Source organism: Gobio gobio, assembly GCF_949357685.1.
Source record: "Gobio gobio genome assembly, chromosome: 13".
NCBI classification, from domain to species: Eukaryota; Metazoa; Chordata; class Actinopteri; order Cypriniformes; family Gobionidae; genus Gobio; species Gobio gobio.
The window spans coordinates 1,315,859-1,336,193 of record NC_137106.1 but is presented as its reverse complement, the minus strand read 5'-3'; the positions used below and the strand labels follow the sequence as shown (position 1 = coordinate 1,336,193).

General features: G+C 37.9%; 1 protein-coding gene across 2 annotated transcripts in view; it reads right to left on the bottom strand.

The window, feature by feature from the left end:
* Positions 1 to 285: 285 nt before the first annotated feature.
* fsip1 (fibrous sheath interacting protein 1) overlaps positions 286 to 20,335 on the bottom strand; it is a 64,426-nt gene continuing 44,376 nt past the window's right edge. For both annotated transcript variants that reach the window (XM_079832928.1, XM_079832929.1), the window contains exons 11-12: positions 15,661 to 15,786; positions 286 to 659 (exon numbers count right to left, since the gene is read on the bottom strand). In XM_079832928.1, the coding sequence (XP_079689054.1) occupies positions 498 to 659; positions 15,661 to 15,786 (288 nt within the window). In that variant the 3' untranslated portion in view covers positions 286 to 497. The remainder of the gene's footprint in view (positions 660 to 15,660; positions 15,787 to 20,335) is intronic.

The following is a 20,335-nucleotide window of genomic DNA, read 5'->3' as shown; positions in this document are numbered from 1 at the left end:
AAAGTTTGAAGAGCAGTATTTATTTGAATATTTTTTATCAATTTAACGCATCCTTGCTCAATAAATCCATTAATTTCTTTAAAAAAAATAATTTTACAGTAGTGAACTTGTTAATAAACCATAATATTCACCTTCTATGAGGTTATCTCAGGTCCTCGAACACGTTTATGAAGAAAGAAAAGGAGAAGCGGGTCAGGCGGTTCAGATGGATTTGATCCATATATATTTTTTGGGGTTAATCAAAAGCTCATGACATGAATAAAAAGACATATTGGTTTGATTTTTGAAAAGGAACATTTTATTTTGTCCTCTTACGTTGTACTTCAGCTGTCCTTCAGTCTGATTGTGATCCTGACGCTGGCACACACATCAGAGACTCAATGACAAACACACGTTCATGTACTTATTGTGCAACTATAAAAGCACGATTATGAAAGTGCAAAATATAAAACAGAAAAGCATTCTTCTTCAAATTTCATGCCTTTGAAATCCAAAGTTCAGTAGTCTCCTCGCTCCGTCAGATCCGAGGTGGAGAGACAGGGAGACGCGAGCATCATCCCGAGAGAAGCTTCTGATGAAGATCCAGCAGGAGATCGGAGGATTTCATCCTCACACTCCAGCAGCAGATTCCTCATCTCATCATCGGACAGACGAAACGACTGCCAAGAGAAGAACGGCACTCAATCAGATCGTGAACTAGATTTACACACCACAGAAGTGATGGCGTAAAAGGGCTAATGGCTTCCCTCGGGGTACGAGAGGCTTGAGTTCAGACCGCCAACATTTAACACCATCACCTAGCATCTGTAAAACTGCATCTCCATCTTAAATATATCTCTAAACTACAGCTCATGCTCTCAGTGACAGTTAGTTGATGCGTTCATGAGCTCAAGGTTAGATTATTGTAATGTTGATGAGCTGTAGATTATTGTAATGTTGATGAGCTGTAGATTATTGTAATGATGATGAGCTCTAGATTATTGTAATGTTGATGAGCTGTAGATTATTGTAATGTTGATGAGCTGTAGATTATTGTAATGTTGATGAGCTGTAGATTATTGTATTGTAGATGAGCTGTAGATTATTGTAATGTTGATGAGCTGTAGATTATTGTAATGATGATGAGCTCTAGATTATTGTAATGTTGATGAGCTGTAGATTATTGTAATGTTCATGAGCTGTAGATTATTGTAATGTTGATGAGCTGTAGATTATTGTAATGTTGATGAGCTGTAGATTATTGTAATGTTGATGAGCTGTAGATTATTGTATTGTAGATGAGCTGTAGATTATTGTAATGTTGATGAGCTGTAGATTATTGTAATGTTGATGAGCTGTAGATTATTGTAATGTTCATGAGCTGTAGATTATTGTAATGATGATGAGCTGTAGATTATTGTAATGTTGATGAGCTGTAGATTATTGTAATGTTCATGAGCTGTAGATTATTGTAATGATGATGAGCTGTAGATTATTGTAATGTTCATGAGCTGTAGATTATTGTAATGTTGATGAGCTGTAGATTATTGTAATGTTGATGAGCTGTAGATTATTGTAATGTTGATGAGCTGTAGATTATTGTAATGTTCATGAGCTGTAGATTATTGTAATGTTGATGAGCTGTAGATTATTGTAATGTTCATGAGCTGTAGATTATTGTAATGATGATGAGCTGTAGATTATTGTAATGTTGATGAGCTGTAGATTATTGTAATGTTGATGAGCTGTAGATTATTGTAATGTTGATGAGCTGTAGATTATTGTAATGTTGATGAGCTGTAGATTATTGTAATGTTGATGAGCTGTAGATTATTGTATTGTAGATGAGCTGTAGATTATTGTAATGTTGATGAGCTGTAGATTATTGTAATGTTGATGAGCTGTAGATTATTGTAATGTTCATGAGCTGTAGATTATTGTAATGATGATGAGCTGTAGATTATTGTAATGTTGATGAGCTGTAGATTATTGTAATGTTGATGAGCTGTAGATTATTGTAATGATGATGAGCTGTAGATTATTGTAATGTTGATGAGCTGTAGATTATTGTAATGCTCATGAGCTGTAGATTATTGTAATGATGATGAGCTGTAGATTATTGTAATGTTGATGAGCTGTAGATTATTGTAATGCTCATGAGCTGTAGATTATTGTAATGATGATGAGCTGTAGATTATTGTAATGTTCATGAGCTGTAGATTATTGTAATGATGATGAGCTGTAGATTATTGTAATGTTGATGAGCTGTAGATTATTGTAATGATGATGAGCTGTAGATTATTGTAATGTTGATGAGCTGTAGATTATTGTAATGTTGATGAGCTGTAGATTATTGTAATGCTCATGAGCTGTAGATTATTGTAATGATGATGAGCTGTAGATTATTGTAATGTTGATGAGCTGTAGATTATTGTAATGATGATGAGCTGTAGATTATTGTAATGTTGATGAGCTGTAGATTATTGTAATGTTGATGAGCTGTAGATTATTGTAATGTTGATGAGCTGTAGATTATTGTAATGATGATGAGCTGTATATTATTGTAATGATGATGAGCTGTATATTATTGTAATGTTGATGAGCTGTAGATTATTGTAATGTTGATGAGCTGTAGATTATTGTAATGATGATGAGCTGTAGATTATTGTAATGATGATGAGCTGTAGATTATTGTAATGTTGATGAGCTGTAGATTATTGTAATGTTCATGAGCTGTAGATTATTGTAATGATGATGAGCTGTAGATTATTGTAATGTTGATGAGCTGTAGATTATTGTAATGTTCATGAGCTGTAGATTATTGTAATGATGATGAGCTGTAGATTATTGTAATGTTGATGAGCTGTATATTATTGTAATGTTGATGAGCTGTAGATTATTGTAATGATGATGAGCTGTAGATTATTGTAATGTTGATGAGCTGTAGATTATTGTAATGTTCATGAGCTGTAGATTATTGTAATGATGATGAGCTGTAGATTATTGTAATGTTGATGAGCTGTAGATTATTGTAATGTTCATGAGCTGTAGATTATTGTAATGCTCATGAGCTGTAGATTATTGTAATGTTGATGAGCTGTAGATTATTGTAATGTTGATGAGCTGTAGATTATTGTAATGTTCATGAGCTGTAGATTATTGTAATGTTCATGAGCTGTAGATTATTGTAATGTTCATGAGCTGTAGATTATTGTAATGATGATGAGCTGTAGATTATTGTAATGTTGATGAGCTGTAGATTATTGTAATGTTGATGAGCTGTAGATTATTGTAATGTTGATGAGCTGTAGATTATTGTAATGATGATGAGCTCTAGATTATTGTAATGTTGATGAGCTGTAGATTATTGTAATGTTGATGAGCTGTAGATTATTGTAATGTTGATGAGCTGTAGATTATTGTAATGTTGATGAACTGTAGATTATTGTAATGTTGATGAGCTGTAGATTATTGTAATGATGATGAGCTCTAGATTATTGTAATGTTGATGAGCTGTAGATTATTGTAATGTTCATGAGCTGTAGATTATTGTAATGTTGATGAGCTGTAGATTATTGTAATGTTGATGAGCTGTAGATTATTGTAATGTTGATGAGCTGTAGATTATTGTAATGTTGATGAGCTGTAGATTATTGTAATGTTGATGAGCTGTAGATTATTGTAATGATGATGAGCTCTAGATTATTGTAATGATGATGAGCTGTAGATTATTGTAATGTTGATGAGCTGTAGATTATTGTAATGTTGATGAGCTGTAGATTATTGTAATGTTCATGAGCTGTAGATTATTGTAATGTTCATGAGCTGTAGATTATTGTAATGTTGATGAACTGTAGATTATTGTAATGTGCATGAGCTGTAGATTATTGTAATGTTGATGAGCTGTAGATTATTGTAATGTTGATGAACTGTAGATTATTGTAATTTTCATGAGCTGTAGATTATTGTAATGTTGATGAGCTGTAGATTATTGTAATGTTGATGAACTGTAGATTATTGTAATGTTCATGAGCTGTAGATTATTGTAATGTTGATGAGCTGTAGATTATTGTAATGATGATGAGCTGTAGATTATTGTAATGTTGATGAGCTGTAGATTATTGTAATGTTCATGAGCTGTAGATTATTGTAATGTTGATGAGCTGTAGATTATTGTAATGTTGATGAGCTGTAGATTATTGTAATGTTGATGAGCTGTAGATTATTGTAATGATGATGAGCTGTAGATTATTGTAATGTTGATGAGCTGTAGATTATTGTAATGTTGATGAACTGTAGATTATTGTAATGTTCATGAGCTGTAGATTATTGTAATGTTGATGAGCTGTAGATTATTGTAATGTTGATGAGCTGTAGATTATTGTAATGATGATGAGCTGTAGATTATTGTAATGTTGATGAGCTGTAGATTATTGTAATGTTCATGAGCTGTAGATTATTGTAATGTTGATGAGCTGTAGATTATTGTAATGTTGATGAGCTGTAGATTATTGTAATGATGATGAGCTGTAGATTATTGTAATGATGATGAGCTGTAGATTATTGTAATGTTGATGAGCTGTAGATTATTGTAATGTTCATGAGCTGTAGATTATTGTAATGTTGATGAGCTGTAGATTATTGTAATGATGATGAGCTGTAGATTATTGTAATGATGATGAGCTGTAGATTATTGTAATGTTGATGAGCTGTAGATTATTGTAATGTTGATGAGCTGTAGATTATTGTAATGTTGATGAGCTGTAGATTATTGTAATGATGATGAGCTGTAGATTATTGTAATGTTGATGAGCTGTAGATTATTGTAATGATGATGAGCTGTAGATTATTGTAATGTTGATGAGCTGTAGATTATTGTAATGTTGATGAGCTGTAGATTATTGTAATGTTGATGAGCTGTAGATTATTGTAATGTTGATGAGCTGTAGATTATTGTAATGATGATGAGCTGTAGATTATTGTAATGATGATGAGCTGTAGATTATTGTAATGTTGATGAGCTGTAGATTATTGTAATGTTGATGAACTGTAGATTATTGTAATGTTGATGAGCTGTAGATTATTGTAATGATGATGAGCTGTAGATTATTGTAATGTTGATGAGCTGTAGTTTATTGTAATGTTAATGAGCTGTAGATTATTGTAATGTTGATGAGCTGTAGATTATTGTAATGTTAATGAGCTGTAGATTATTGTAATGTTGATGAGCTGTAGATTATTGTAATGTTAATGAGCTGTAGATTATTGTAATGTTCATGAGCTGTAGATTATTGTAATGTTGATGAGCTGTAGATTATTGTAATGTTCATGAGCTGTAGATTATTGTAATGTTGATGAGCTGTAGATTATTGTAATGTTAATGAGCTGTAGATTATTGTAATGTTGATGAGCTGTAGATTATTGTAATGTTAATGAGCTGTAGATTATTGTAATGTTCATGAGCTGTAGATTATTGTAATGTTGATGAGCTGTAGATTATTGTAATGATGATGAGCTGTAGATTATTGTAATGTTGATGAGCTGTAGATTATTGTAATGTTGATGAGCTGTAGATTATTGTAATGTTGATGAGCTGTAGATTATTGTAATGTTGATGAGCTGTAGATTATTGTAATGATGATGAGCTGTAGATTATTGTAATGTTGATGAGCTGTAGATTATTGTAATGATGATGAGCTGTAGATTATTGTAATGTTGATGAGCTGTAGATTATTGTAATGATGATGAGCTGTAGATTATTGTAATGTTGATGAGCTGTAGATTATTGTAATGTTCATGAGCTGTAGATTATTGTAATGTTGATGAGCTGTAGATTATTGTAATGTTGATGAGCTGTAGATTATTGTAATGTTGATGAGCTGTAGATTATTGTAATGTTCATGAGCTGTAGATTATTGTAATGTTGATGAGCTGTAGATTATTGTAATGATGATGAGCTGTAGATTATTGTAATGATGATGAGCTGTAGATTATTGTAATGATGATGAGCTGTAGATTATTGTAATGTTGATGAGCTGTAGATTATTGTAATGTTGATGAGCTGTAGATTATTGTAATGTTGATGAGCTGTAGATTATTGTAATGTTGATGATGAGCTGTAGATTATTGTAATGTTGATGAGCTGTAGATTATTGTAATGTTGATGAGCTGTAGATTATTGTAATGATGATGAGCTGTAGATTATTGTAATGATGATGAGCTGTAGATTATTGTAATGTTGATGAGCTGTAGATTATTGTAATGTTGATGAGCTGTAGATTATTGTAATGTTGATGAGCTGTAGATTATTGTAATGTTGATGAGCTGTAGATTATTGTAATGTTGATGAGCTGTAGATTATTGTAATGTTGATGAGCTGTAGATTATTGTAATGTTGATGAGCTGTATATTATTGTAATGATGATGAGCTGTAGATTATTGTAATGTTGATGAGCTGTAGATTATTGTAATGATGATGAGCTGTAGATTATTGTAATGATGATGAGCTGTAGATTATTGTAATGATGATGAGCTGTAGATTATTGTAATGTTGATGAGCTGTAGATTATTGTAATGTTGATGAGCTGTAGATTATTGTAATGTTGATGAGCTGTAGATTATTGTAATGTTGATGAGCTGTAGATTATTGTAATGTTGATGAGCTGTATATTATTGTAATGATGATGAGCTGTAGATTATTGTAATGTTGATGAGCTGTAGATTATTGTAATGTTGATGAGCTGTAGATTATTGTAATGATGATGAGCTGTAGATTATTGTAATGATGATGAGCTGTAGATTATTGTAATGATGATGAGCTGTAGATTATTGTAATGTTGATGAGCTGTAGATTATTGTAATGATGATGAGCTGTAGATTATTGTAATGATGATGAGCTGTAGATTATTGTAATGATGATGAGCTGTAGATTATTGTAATGTTGATGAGCTGTAGATTATTGTAATGATGATGAGCTGTAGATTATTGTAATGATGATGAGCTGTAGATTATTGTAATGATGATGAGCTGTAGATTATTGTAATGATGATGAGCTGTAGATTATTATAATGTTGATGAGCTGTAGATTATTGTAATGATGATGAGCTGTAGATTATTGTAATGATGATGAGCTGTAGATTATTGTAATGTTGATGAGCTGTAGATTATTGTAATGTTGATGAGCTGTAGATTATTGTAATGTTCATGAGCTGTAGATTATTGTAATGTTGATGAGCTGTAGATTATTGTAATGTTCATGAGCTGTAGATTATTGTAATGTTGATGAGCTGTAGATTATTGTAATGTTCATGAGCTGTAGATTATTGTAATGTTGATGAGCTGTAGATTATAGTAATGTTGATGAGCTGTAGATTATTGTAATGTTGATGAGCTGTAGATTATTGTAATGTTGATGAGCTGTAGATTATTGTAATGTTCATGAGCTGTAGATTATTGTAATGTTGATGAGCTGTAGATTATTGTAATGTTGATGAGCTGTAGATTATTGTAATGATGATGAGCTGTAGATTATTGTAATGTTGATGAGCTGTAGATTATTGTAATGATGATGAGCTGTAGATTATTGTAATGTTGATCAGCTGTAGATTATTGTAATGATGATGAGCTGTAGATTATTGTAATGTTGATGAGCTGTAGATTATTGTAATGATGATGAGCTGTAGATTATTGTAATGTTGATGAGCTGTAGATTATTGTAATGTTGATGAGCTGTAGATTATTGTAATGTTGATGAGCTGTAGATTATTGTAATGATGATGAGCTGTAGATTATTGTAATGATGATGAGCTGTAGATTATTGTAATGATGATGAGCTGTAGATTATTGTAATGATGATGAGCTGTAGATTATTGTAATGATGATGAGCTGTAGATTATTGTAATGTTGATGAGCTGTAGATTATTGTAATGATGATGAGCTGTAGATTATTGTAATGTTGATGAGCTGTAGATTATTGTAATGTTGATGAGCTGTAGATTATTGTAATGTTGATGAGCTGTAGATTATTGTAATGATGATGAGCTGTAGATTATTGTAATGATGATGAGCTGTAGATTATTGTAATGATGATGAGCTGTAGATTATTGTAATGATGATGAGCTGTAGATTATTGTAATGTTGATGAGCTGTAGATTATTGTAATGATGATGAGCTGTAGATTATTGTAATGTTGATGAGCTGTAGATTATTGTAATGATGATGAGCTGTAGATTATTGTAATGATGATGAGCTGTAGATTATTGTAATGATGATGAGCTGTAGATTATTGTAATGTTGATGAGCTGTAGATTATTGTAATGATGATGAGCTGTAGATTATTGTAATGATGATGAGCTGTAGATTATTGTAATGATGATGAGCTGTAGATTATTGTAATGTTGATGAGCTGTAGATTATTGTAATGATGATGAGCTGTAGATTATTGTAATGATGATGAGCTGTAGATTATTGTAATGATGATGAGCTGTAGATTATTGTAATGATGATGAGATGTAGATTATTGTAATGTTGATGAGCTGTAGATTATTGTAATGTTGATGAGCTGTAGATTATTGTAATGATGATGAGCTGTAGATTATTGTAATGTTGATGAGCTGTAGATTATTGTAATGATGATGAGCTGTAGATTATTGTAATGATGATGAGCTCTAGATTATTGTAATGTTGATGAGCTGTAGATTATTGTAATGTTGATGAGCTGTAGATTATTGTAATGATGATGAGCTGTAGATTATTGTAATGATGATGAGCTGTAGATTATTGTAATGTTCATGAGCTGTAGATTATTGTAATGATGATGAGCTGTAGATTATTGTAATGTTGATGAGCTGTAGATTATTGTAATGTTGATGAGCTGTAGATTATTGTAATGTTGATGAGCTGTAGATTATTGTAATGTTCATGAGCTGTAGATTATTGTAATGTTGATGAGCTGTAGATTATTGTAATGTTGATGAGCTGTAGATTATTGTAATGATGATGAGCTGTAGATTATTGTAATGATGAGCTGTAGATTATTGTAATGTTGATGAGCTGTAGATTATTGTAATGTTGATGAGCTGTAGATTATTGTAATGTTGATGAGCTGTAGATTATTGTAATGTTGATGAGCTGTAGATTATTGTAATGTTGATGAGCTGTAGATTATTGTAATGTTGATGAGCTGTAGATTATTGTAATGTTCATGAGCTGTAGATTATTGTAATGTTCATGAGCTGTAGATTATTGTAATGTTGATGAGCTGTAGATTATTGTAATGTTGATGAGCTGTAGATTATTGTAATGTTGATGAGCTGTAGATTATTGTAATGTTGATGAGCTGTAGATTATTGTAATGATGATGAGCTGTAGATTATTGTAATGTTCATGAGCTGTAGATTATTGTAATGTAGATGAGCTGTAGATTATTGTAATGTTCATGAGCTGTAGATTATTGTAATGTTGATGAGCTGTAGATTATTGTAATGTTGATGAGCTGTAGATTATTGTAATGATGATGAGCTGTAGATTATTGTAATGTTGATGAGCTGTAGATTATTGTAATGATGATGAGCTGTAGATTATTGTAATGATGATGAGCTGTAGATTATTGTAATGTTGATGAGCTGTAGATTATTGTAATGATGATGAGCTGTAGATTATTGTAATGTTGATGAGCTGTAGATTATTGTAATGTTGATGAGCTGTAGATTATTGTAATGATGATGAGCTGTAGATTATTGTAATGTTGATGAGCTGTAGATTATTGTAATGATGATGAGCTGTAGATTATTGTAATGTTGATGAGCTGTAGATTATTGTAATGATGATGAGCTGTAGATTATTGTAATGTTGATGAGCTGTAGATTATTGTAATGTTGAATTTGGTCAATTCACATGATTTGGTCAATTCACTCGATTTGGTCAATTCCCTCGATTTGGTCAATTCACTCAATTTGGTCAATTCACACGATTTGGTAAATTCCCTCGATTTGGTCAATTCCCTCGATTTGGTCAATTCCCTCGATTTGGTCAATTCCCTCGATTTGGTCAATTCACACGATTTGGTCAATTCCCTCGATTTGGTCAATTCCCTCGATTTGGTCAATTCCCTCGATTTGGTCAATTCCCTCGATTTGGTCAATTCACACGATTTGGTCAATTCCCTCAATTTGGTCAATTCACTCGATTTGGTCAATTCCCTCAATTTGGTCAATTCCCTTGATTTGGTCAATTCCCTCGATTTGGTCAATTCCCTCAATTTGGTCAATTCCCTCAATTTGGTCAATTCACTCGATTTGGTCAATTCCCTTGATTTGGTCAATTCCCTCAATTTGGTCAATTCCCTCAATTTGGTCAATTCCCTCAATTTGGTCAATTCCCTCGATTTGGTCAATTCCCTCAATTTGGTCAATTCCCTCGATTTGGTCAATTCACACGATTTGGTCAATTCCCTCAATTTGGTCAATTCACTCGATTTGGTCAATTCCCTCAATTTGGTCAATTCCCTTGATTTGGTCAATTCCCTCGATTTGGTCAATTCCCTCAATTTGGTCAATTCCCTCAATTTGGTCAATTCACTCGATTTGGTCAATTCCCTTGATTTGGTCAATTCCCTCAATTTGGTCAATTCCCTCAATTTGGTCAATTCCCTCAATTTGGTCAATTCCCTCGATTTGGTCAATTCCCTCAATTTGGTCAATTCCCTCGATTTGGTCAATTCCCTCAATTTGGTCAATTCCCTCAATTTGGTCAATTCACTCGATTTGGTCAATTCCCTTGATTTGGTCAATTCCCTCGATTTTGGTCAATTCACTCGATTTGGTCAATTCCCTCAATTTGGTCAATTCCCTCGATTTGGTCAATTCCCTCAATTTGGTCAATTCCCTCAATTTGGTCAATTCCCTCGATTTGGTCAATTCCCTCAATTTGGTCAATTCCCTCAATTTGGTCAATTCACTCGATTTGGTCAATTCCCTCGATTTGGTCAATTCCCTCAATTTGGTCAATTCCCTCAATTTGGTCAATTCCCTCGATTTGGTCAATTCCCTCGATTTGGTCAATTCCCTCAATTTGGTCAATTCACTCGATTTGGTCAATTCCCTCAATTTGGTCAATTCATTTGATTTGGTCAATTCCCTCAATTTGGTCAATTCACTCGATTTGGTCAATTCCCTCAATTTGGTCAATTCACTCGATTTGGTCAATTCCCTCGATTTGGTCAATTCCCTCAATTTGGTCAATTCCCTCGATTTGGTCAGTTCCCTCAATTTGGTCAATTCACACGATTTGGTCAATTCCCTCAATTTGGTCAATTCACTCGATTTGGTCAATTCCCTCAATTTGGTCAATTCACTCGATTTGGTCAATTCCCTCGATTTGGTCAATTCCCTCAATTTGGTCAATTCACTCGATTTGGTCAATTCACTCGATTTGGTCAGTTCCCTCCATTTGGTCAGTTCCCTCAATTTGGTCAATTCCCTTTATTTGGTCAATTCCCTCGATTTGGTCAATTCCCTCGATTTGGTCAATTCCCTTTATTTGGTCAATTCCCTTTATTTGGTCAATTCCCTCGATTTGGTCAATTCCCTTTATTTGGTCAATTCCCTCGATTTAGTCAATTCCCTCGATTTGGTCAATTCCCTTTATTTGGTCAATTCACTCGATTTGGTCAATTCCCTCGATTTGGTCAATTGGCTCTATTTGGTCAATTCCCTCGATTTGGTCAATTCCTTCAATTTGGTCAATTGGCTCTATTTGACCTGCACCATAAAAATCAAACCCAGAATCTGAACGTAATACAAGGGTTAAAATGTTTAGATATTTGTACTGGAAAACAAGGCAAAAATACATGGCAAGAACATGGATTTTCTGGGCAAGTTCGTCTTCATTTAGTTCAGCAGAATTTAAAGGTTAAATAAAGGTTCTTGACTGGCATCGATGGTTCCATGAAGAACCTTTGACATCCATTGCACAAAAGCTTCTTTACAGTGGAAAAAGTTACTTTTGATTAAAAGTGGCATTAGACAGACAGATGTGCGCTCATGCCTTCAGGTTTACGGCGGTGAGCGTCTGGCCTGCAAACGCCGGCTGAATAAGACTCACAGATGCGTGTGAAACACTAGTGAACCTCAGCTCCTTCACACACTCCCCTATAAACACACACCACGTTAAACTCCTGAAATGGCACATGGTGTGTGTGACAGGACTGGACACGGTTGCAGGATCTTCAGCTCATCCAGAGACACTAAAAGAGATCCTTCACCCAGAAATCATCATTCTCTCATCATTTACTACTTCATTGGAAACACAAACTCAGATATTTTGAGAAATGACTCTCTCCTCCAGAGATCATTGAGATCTTCATCTATGATCTGCAGCACATTTTTGAGCTTTTCATGTGAAGCTCAATACATAATACCGTGAAATACCGCATCTCTTCTGATCATTAATCAGTCATTTACATCAAACAGTCTCCGCAAAGCTTTTAACGTCTCGTGCCTCTTCAAACTGTTGACAGAAACTCAGCGACTCAGACTAAACATCTGAGAGACAGAAAAACACTGCTTTACGAGAGAGAGAGAGAGAGAGAGAGAGAGAGAGAAAGATTTAGATATGAGAATTTCAGTTGCTTCGAGTTCTATTTCCTAGAATGCATTAGTAGTGGTCACACGGTTCGTTCCACATGAGTCTGAATGAGTCGCATGAACTCGTGAACTGAGTCGTCTGAGTCTGAATGAATCAAATGAACTCACAAACTGAGTCGTCTGAGTCTGAATGAGTCGAATGAACTCGTGAACTGAGTCGTCTGAGTCTGAATGAATCAAATGAACTCACAAACTGAGTCGTCTGAGTCTGAATGAGTCGCATGAACTCACGAACTGAGTCGTCGGAGTCTGAATGAGTCGCATGAACTCATGAACTGAGTCGTCTGAGTCTGAATGAGTCGCATGAACTCGTGAATTGAGTCGTCTGATTCTGAATGAGTCGCATGAACTTGGGAAATGAGTCGTCTGATTCTGAATGAGTCGCATGAACTTGGGAAATGAGTTGTATGAGTCTGAATGAGTTGTCTGAGTCTGAATGAGTCGTCTGAGTCTGAATGAGTCGCATTAACTCGTGAACTGAGTCGTCTGAGTCTGAATGAGTCGCATGAACTCGTGAACTGAGTCGTCTGAGTCTGAATGAGTCGCATGAACTTGTGAATTTTGTCATCTGAGTCTGAATGAGTCGCATGAACTTGGGAAATGAGTTGTCTGAGTCTGAATGAGTCGCATTAACTCGTGAACTGTGTCGTCTGAGTCTGAATGAGTCGCATGAACTTGTGAACTGAGTCGTCTGAGTCTGAATGAGTCGCATTAACTCTTGTGAACTGAGTCGTCTGAGTCTGAATGAGTCGAATGAACTCGTGAACTGAGTCGTCTGATTCTGAATGAGTCGTCTGAGTCTGAATGAGTCGCATGAACTTGGGAAATGAGTCGTCTGAGTCTGAATGAGTCGAATGAACTCGTGAACTGAGTCGTCGGATTCTGAATGAGTCGTCTGAGTCTGAATGAGTCGCATGAACTTGGGAAATGAGTCGTCTGAGTCTGAATGAGTCGCATTAACTCTTGTGAACTGAGTCGTCTGAGTCTGAATGAGTCGAATGAACTCGTGAACTGAGTCGTCTGAGTCTGAATGAGTCGAATGAACTCGTGAACTGAGTCGTCTGATTCTGAATGAGTCGCATGAACTTGGGAAATGAGTCGTCTGAGTCTGAATGAGTCGCATGAACTTGGGAAATGAGTCGTCGGAGTCTGAATGAGTCGCATGAACTCATGAACTGAGTCGTCTGAGTCTAAATGAGTCGCATGAACTTGTGAACTGAGTCTGAATGAGTCGCATGAACTCGTGAACTGAGTCGTCTGAGTCTGAATGAGTCGCATGAACTACTGAACTAAGTCGTCTGATTGTAAATGAGTCGCATGAACTTGTGAACTGAATCGTCTGATTCTAAATGAGTCGCATGAACTTGTGAACTGAGTCGTCTGAGTCTAAATGAGTCGCATGAACTTGTGAACTGAATGATTCGTCTGAATGATTCGTCTGAACTCACGCTGCTGTGCTGAGTCGTCTGAGTCTGAATGATTCATCTGAACTCACGCTTCTGTGCTGAGTCTGAATGATTAGTCTGAACTCACACTGCTGTGCTGAGTCGTCTGAGTCTGAATGATTCGTCTGAATGTCAGAATGATTCGTCTGAACTCATGCTGCTGGGCTGAGTCGTCTGAGTCTGAATGATTCGTCTGAACTCACGCTGCTGTGCTGAGTCGTCTGAGTCTGAATGATTCGTCTTCGTCTGAATGATTCGTCTGAACTCACGCTTCTGTGCTGAGTCTGAATGATTCATCTGAACTCACGCTGCTGTGCTGAGTCGTCTGAGTCTGAATGATTCGTCTGAATGTCAGAATGATTCGTCTGAACTCATGCTGCTGGGCTGAGTCGTCTGAGTCTGAATGATTCTTCTGAATGTCAGAATGATTCGTCTGAACTCACGCTGCTGTGCTGAGTCGTCTGAGTCTGAATGATTCGTCTGAACTCACGCTGCTGTGCTGAGTCGTCTGAGTCTGAATGATTCGTCTTCGTCTGAATGATTCGTCTGAACTCACGCTGCTGTGCTGAGTCTGAATGATTCGTCAGAATGATTCGTCTGAACTCACGCTGCTGTGCTGAGTCTGAATGATTCGTCTTCGTCTGAATGATTCGTCTGAACTCACGCTGCTGTGCTGAGTCGTCTGAGTCTGAATGATTCGTCTTCGTCTGAATGATTCGTCTGAACTCACGCTGCTGTGCTGAGTCTGAATGATTCGTCTTCGTCTGAATGATTCGTCTGAACTCACGCTGCTGTGCTGAGTCGTCTGAGTCTGAATGATTCGTCTTCGTCTGAATGATTCGTCTGAACTCACGCTGCTGTGCTGAGTCGTCTGAGTCTGAATGATTCGTCTTCGTCTGAATGATTCGTCTGAACTCACGCTGCTGTGCTGAGTCGTCTGAGTCTGAATGATTCGTCTTCGTCTGAATGATTCGTCTGAACTCACGCTGCTGTGCTGAGTCTGAATGATTCGTCTTCGTCTGAATGATTCGTCTGAATGATTCGTCTGAACTCACGCTGCTGTGCTGAGTCGTCTGAGTCTGAATGATTCGTCTGAATGATTCGTCTGAACTCACGCTGCTGGGCTGAGTCTGAATGATTCGTCTGAATGATTCGTCTGAACTCACGCTGCTGTGCTGAGTCGTCTGAGTCTGAATGAGTCGTCTTCGTCTGAATGATTCGTCTGAACTCACGCTGCTGGGCTGAGTCTGAATGATTCGTCTGAATGATTCGTCTGAACTCACGCTGCTGTGCTGAGTCGTCTGAGTCTGAATGATTCGTCTTCATCTGAATGATTCGTCTGAATGATTCGTCTGAATGTCAGAATGATTTGTCTGAACTCACGCTGCTGTGCTGAGTCGTCTGAGTCTGAATGATTCGTCTTCGTCTGAATGATTCGTCTGAACTCACGCTGCTGTGCTGAGTCTGAATGATTCGTCTGAGTCTGAATGATTCGTCTGAATGATTCGTCTGAATGATTCGTCTGAACTCACGCTGCTGGGCTGAGTCGTCTGAGTCTGAATGATTCGTCTGAATGATTCGTCTGAACTCACGCTGCTGTGCTGACTCTCCTCCAGGAGCTGCAGCTGCTGCTGGATTTCTCGCAGGCGTCTCTCGTCTTCTCGTCTCTGTCTCGCGTCCCACAGGACTCGGTCTCCGCTGTTCTCCTCCAGACTCCCCTATAGCACAGTCAACAGATTTCATAGAATAAACTTGCTGAAATTGAAAAAAAAACTAATGTTGGACATTTGTGGAAAAGTAGTTTGAACTACAAGTGAAGTTTTGAGTTGTTTTGATTTGACGTCGAGAAATCCAAACACACATAAGAACGCAGAAAACAGGTCAGCAGTAGCGAGTGTGTGATTGTTCTGTGTTTAGATCACAAACAAATATAAAGCATATATTTAAATAATTTCCTGTCTGGCTCCTGTAATAACGACCTGAATGTGTCTGAATGAGTCGCATGAACTCGTGAACTGAGTCGTCTGAGTCTGAATGAGTCGCATGAACTCGTGAACTGAGTCGTCTGAGTCTGAATGAGTCGCATGAACTCGGGAAATGAGTCGTCTGAGTCTGAATGAGTCGCATGAACTGAGTCGTCTGAGTCTGAATGAGTCACATGAACTTGTAAACTGAGTCGTCTGAGTCTGAATGAGTCGCATGAACTCGTGAACTGAGTCGTCTGAGTCTGAATGAGTCGCATGAACTCGTGAACTGAGTCGTCTGAGTCTGAATGAGTCGCATGAACTCGTGAACTGAGTCGTCGGAGTCTGAATGAGTCGCATGAACTCGGGAAATGAGTCGTCTGAGTCTGAATGAGTCGCATGAACTCGTGAACTGAGTCGTCTGAGTCTGAATGAGTCACATGAACTTGTAAACTGAGTCGTCTGAGTCTGAATGAGTCGCATGAACTCGTGAACTGAGTCGTCGGAGTCTGAATGAGTCGCATGAACTCGTGAACTGAGTTGTCTGAGTCTGAATGAGTTGTATGAACTCACAAACTGAGTCGTCTGAGTCTGAATTAGACATCTGAGTCTGAATGAGTTGTATGAACTCACAAATTGAGTTGTCTGAGTCTGAATGAGTCGCATGAACTGAGTCGTCTGAGTCTGAATGAGTCACATGAACTCGTGAACTGAGTCGTCTGAGTCTGAATGAGTCGCATGAACTCGTGAACTGAGTCGTCTGAGTCTGAATGAGTCGCATGAACTCGTGAACTGAGTTGTCTAAGTCTGAATGAGTCGCATGAACTCGTGAACTGAGTCGTCTGAGTCTGAATGAGTCGCATGAACTCGTGAACTGAGTCGTCTGAGTCTGAATGAGTCGCATGAACTCACAAACTGAGTCGTCTGATTCTGAATGAGTCGCATTAACTCTTGTGAACTGAGTCGTCTGAGTCTGAATGAGTCGCATGAACTCATGAACTGAGTCGTCTGAGTCTGAATGAGTCGCATGAACTCACAAACTGAGTCGTCTGAGTCTGAATGAGTCTCATGAACTTGTGAACTGAGTCATCTGAGTCTGAATGAGTCGCATGAACTCGTGAACTGAGTCGTCTGAGTCTGAATGAGTCGCATGAACTCACAAACTGAGTCGTCTGATTCTGAATGAGTCGCATGAACTCGTGAACTGAGTCGTCTGAGTCTGAATGAGTCGCATGAACTCATGAACTGAGTCGTCTGAGTCTGAATGAGTCGCATGGACTCACAAACTGAGTCGTCTGAGTCTGAATGAGTCTCATGAACTTGTGAAATGAGTTGTCTGAGTCTGAATTAGTCATCTAATGAATGATTCGTCTGAACTCACGCTGCTCTGCTGAGTCGTCTGAGTCTGAATGATTCATCTGAACTGATTTGTCTGATTCGTCTGAACTCCTGAATCTGAGTCTAAATGATTCGTCTGAATGATTCGTCTGAATGATTTGTCTGAATGATTCGTCTGAACTGAGTGTGATTGTTCTGTGTTTGGATCACAAAAACAAATATAAAGCATATATTCGAATCTGAATGAGTTGTATGAACTCACAAACTGAGTCGTCTGAGTCTGAATGAGTTGTATGAACTCACAAACTGAGTCGTCTGAGTCTGAATGAGTTGTATGAACTCACAAACTGAGTCGTCTGAGTCTGAATGAGTCGCATGAACTCGTGAACTGAGTCGTCTGAGTCTGAATGAGTCGCATGAACTCATGAACTGAGTCGTCGGAGTCTGAATGAGTCGCATGAACTCATGAACTGAGTCGTCTGAGTCTGAATGAGTTGCATGAACTCGTGAACTGAGTCGTCTCAGTCAGAATGAGTCGCATGAACTCACAAACTGAGTCATCTGAGTCTGAATGAGTCGCATGAACTCATGAACTGAGTCGTCTGAGTCTGAATGAGTCGCATGAACTCATGAACTGAGTCGTCTGAGTTTGAATGAGTCGCATGAACTCATGAACTGAGTCGTCTGAATGAGTCACATGAACTCATGAACTGAGTCGTCTGAGTCTGAATGAGTCGCATGAACTCATGAACTGAGTCGTCTGAGTTTGAATGAGTCGCATGAACTCATGAACTGAGTCGTCTGAATGAGTCGCATGAACTCATGAACTGAGTCGTCTGAGTCTGAATGAGTCGCATGAACTCATAAACTGAGTCGTCTGAGTCTGAATGAGTGGCATGAACTTGTGAACTGAGTCGTCTGAGTCTGAATGAGTCGCATGAACTCACAAACTGAGTCATCTGAGTCTGAATGAGTCACATGAACTCATGAACTGAGTCGTCTGAGTCTGAATGAGTCGCATGAACTCATGAACTGAGTCGTCTGAGTTTGAATGAGTCGCATGAACTCATGAACTGAGTCGTCTGAGTTTGAATGAGTCGCATGAACTCATGAACTGAGTCGTCTGAGTCTGAATGAGTCGCATGAACTCATGAACTGAGTCGTCTGAATGAGTCGCATGAACTCATGAACTGAGTCGTCTGAATGAGTCGCATGAACTCATGTACTGAGTCGTCTGAGTCTGAATGAGTCGCATGAACTCATGAACTGAGTCGTCTGAGTCTGAATGAGTCGCATGAACTCATGAACTGAGTCGTCTGAATGAGTCGCATGAACTCATGAACTGAGTCGTCTGAGTTTGAATGAGTCGCATGAACTCATGAACTGAGTCGTCTGAATGAGTCGCATGAACTCATGAACTGAGTCGTCTGAGTCTGAATGAGTCGCATGAACTCACAAACTGAGTCGTCTGAGTCTGAATGAGTCGCATGAACTCAAGAACTGAGTCGTCTGAATGAGTCGCATGAACTCGTGAACTGAGTCGTCTGAGTCTGAATGAGTTGTATGAACTCACAAACTGAGTCGTCTGAGTCTGAATGAGTTGCATGAACTAATGAACTGAGTCATCTGAGTCTGAATGAGTTGTATGAACTCACAAACTGAGTCGTCTGAGTCTGAATGAGTCGCATGAACTCATGAACTGAGTCGTCTGAGTCTGAATGAGTTGTATGAACTCACAAACTGAGTCGTCTGAGTCTGAATGAGTGGCATGAACTTGTGAACTGAGTCGTCTGAGTCTGAATGAGTCGCATGAACTCGTGAACTGAGTCGTCTCAGTCTGAATGAGTCGCATGAACTCACAAACTGAGTCATCTGAGTCTGAATGAGTCGCATGAACTCATGAACTGAGTCGTCTGAGTCTGAATGAGTCGCATGAACTCATGAACTGAGTCGTCTGAGTTTGAATGAGTCGCATGAACTCATGAACTGAGTCGTCTGAATGAGTCGCATGAACTCATGAACTGAGTCGTCTGAGTCTGAATGAGTCGCATGAACTCACAAACTGAGTCGTCTGAGTCTGAATGAGTCGCATGAACTCAAGAACTGAGTCGTCTGAATGAGTCGCATGAACTCGTGAACTGAGTCGTCTGAGTCTGAATGAGTTGTATGAACTCACAAACTGAGTCGTCTGAGTCTGAATGAGTCGCATGAACTCATGAACTGAGTCGTCTGAGTCTGAATGAGTTGTATGAACTCACAAACTGAGTCGTCTGAGTCTGAATGAGTGGCATGAACTTGTGAACTGAGTCGTCTGAGTCGGAATGTGTCGCATGAACTTGTGAACTGAGTCGTCTGAGTCTGAATGAGTCGCATGAACTCGTGAACTGAGTCGTCGGAGTCTGAATGAGTCGCATGAACTCGGGAAATGAGTCGTCTGAGTCTGAATGAGTCGCATGAACTCGTGAACTGAGTCGTCTGAGTCTGAATGAGTCACATGAACTTGTGAACTGAGTCGTCTGAGTCTGAATGAGTCGCATGAACTCGTGAACTGAGTCGTCGGAGTCTGAATGAGTCGCATGAACTCGGGAAATGAGTCGTCTGAGTCTGAATGAGTCGCATGAACTCGTGAACTGAGTCGTCTGAGTCTGAATGAGTCACATGAACTTGTAAACTGAGTCGTCTGAGTCTGAATGAGTCGCATGAACTCGTGAACTGAGTCGTCGGAGTCTGAATGAGTCGCATGAACTCGTGAACTGAGTTGTCTGAGTCTGAATGAGTTGTATGAACTCACAAACTGAGTCGTCTGAGTCTGAATTAGACATCTGAGTCTGAATGAGTTGTATGAACTCACAAATTGAGTTGTCTGAGTCTGAATGAGTCGCATGAACTGAGTCGTCTGAGTCTGAATGAGTCACATGAACTCGTGAACTGAGTCGTCTGAGTCTGAATGAGTCGCATGAACTCG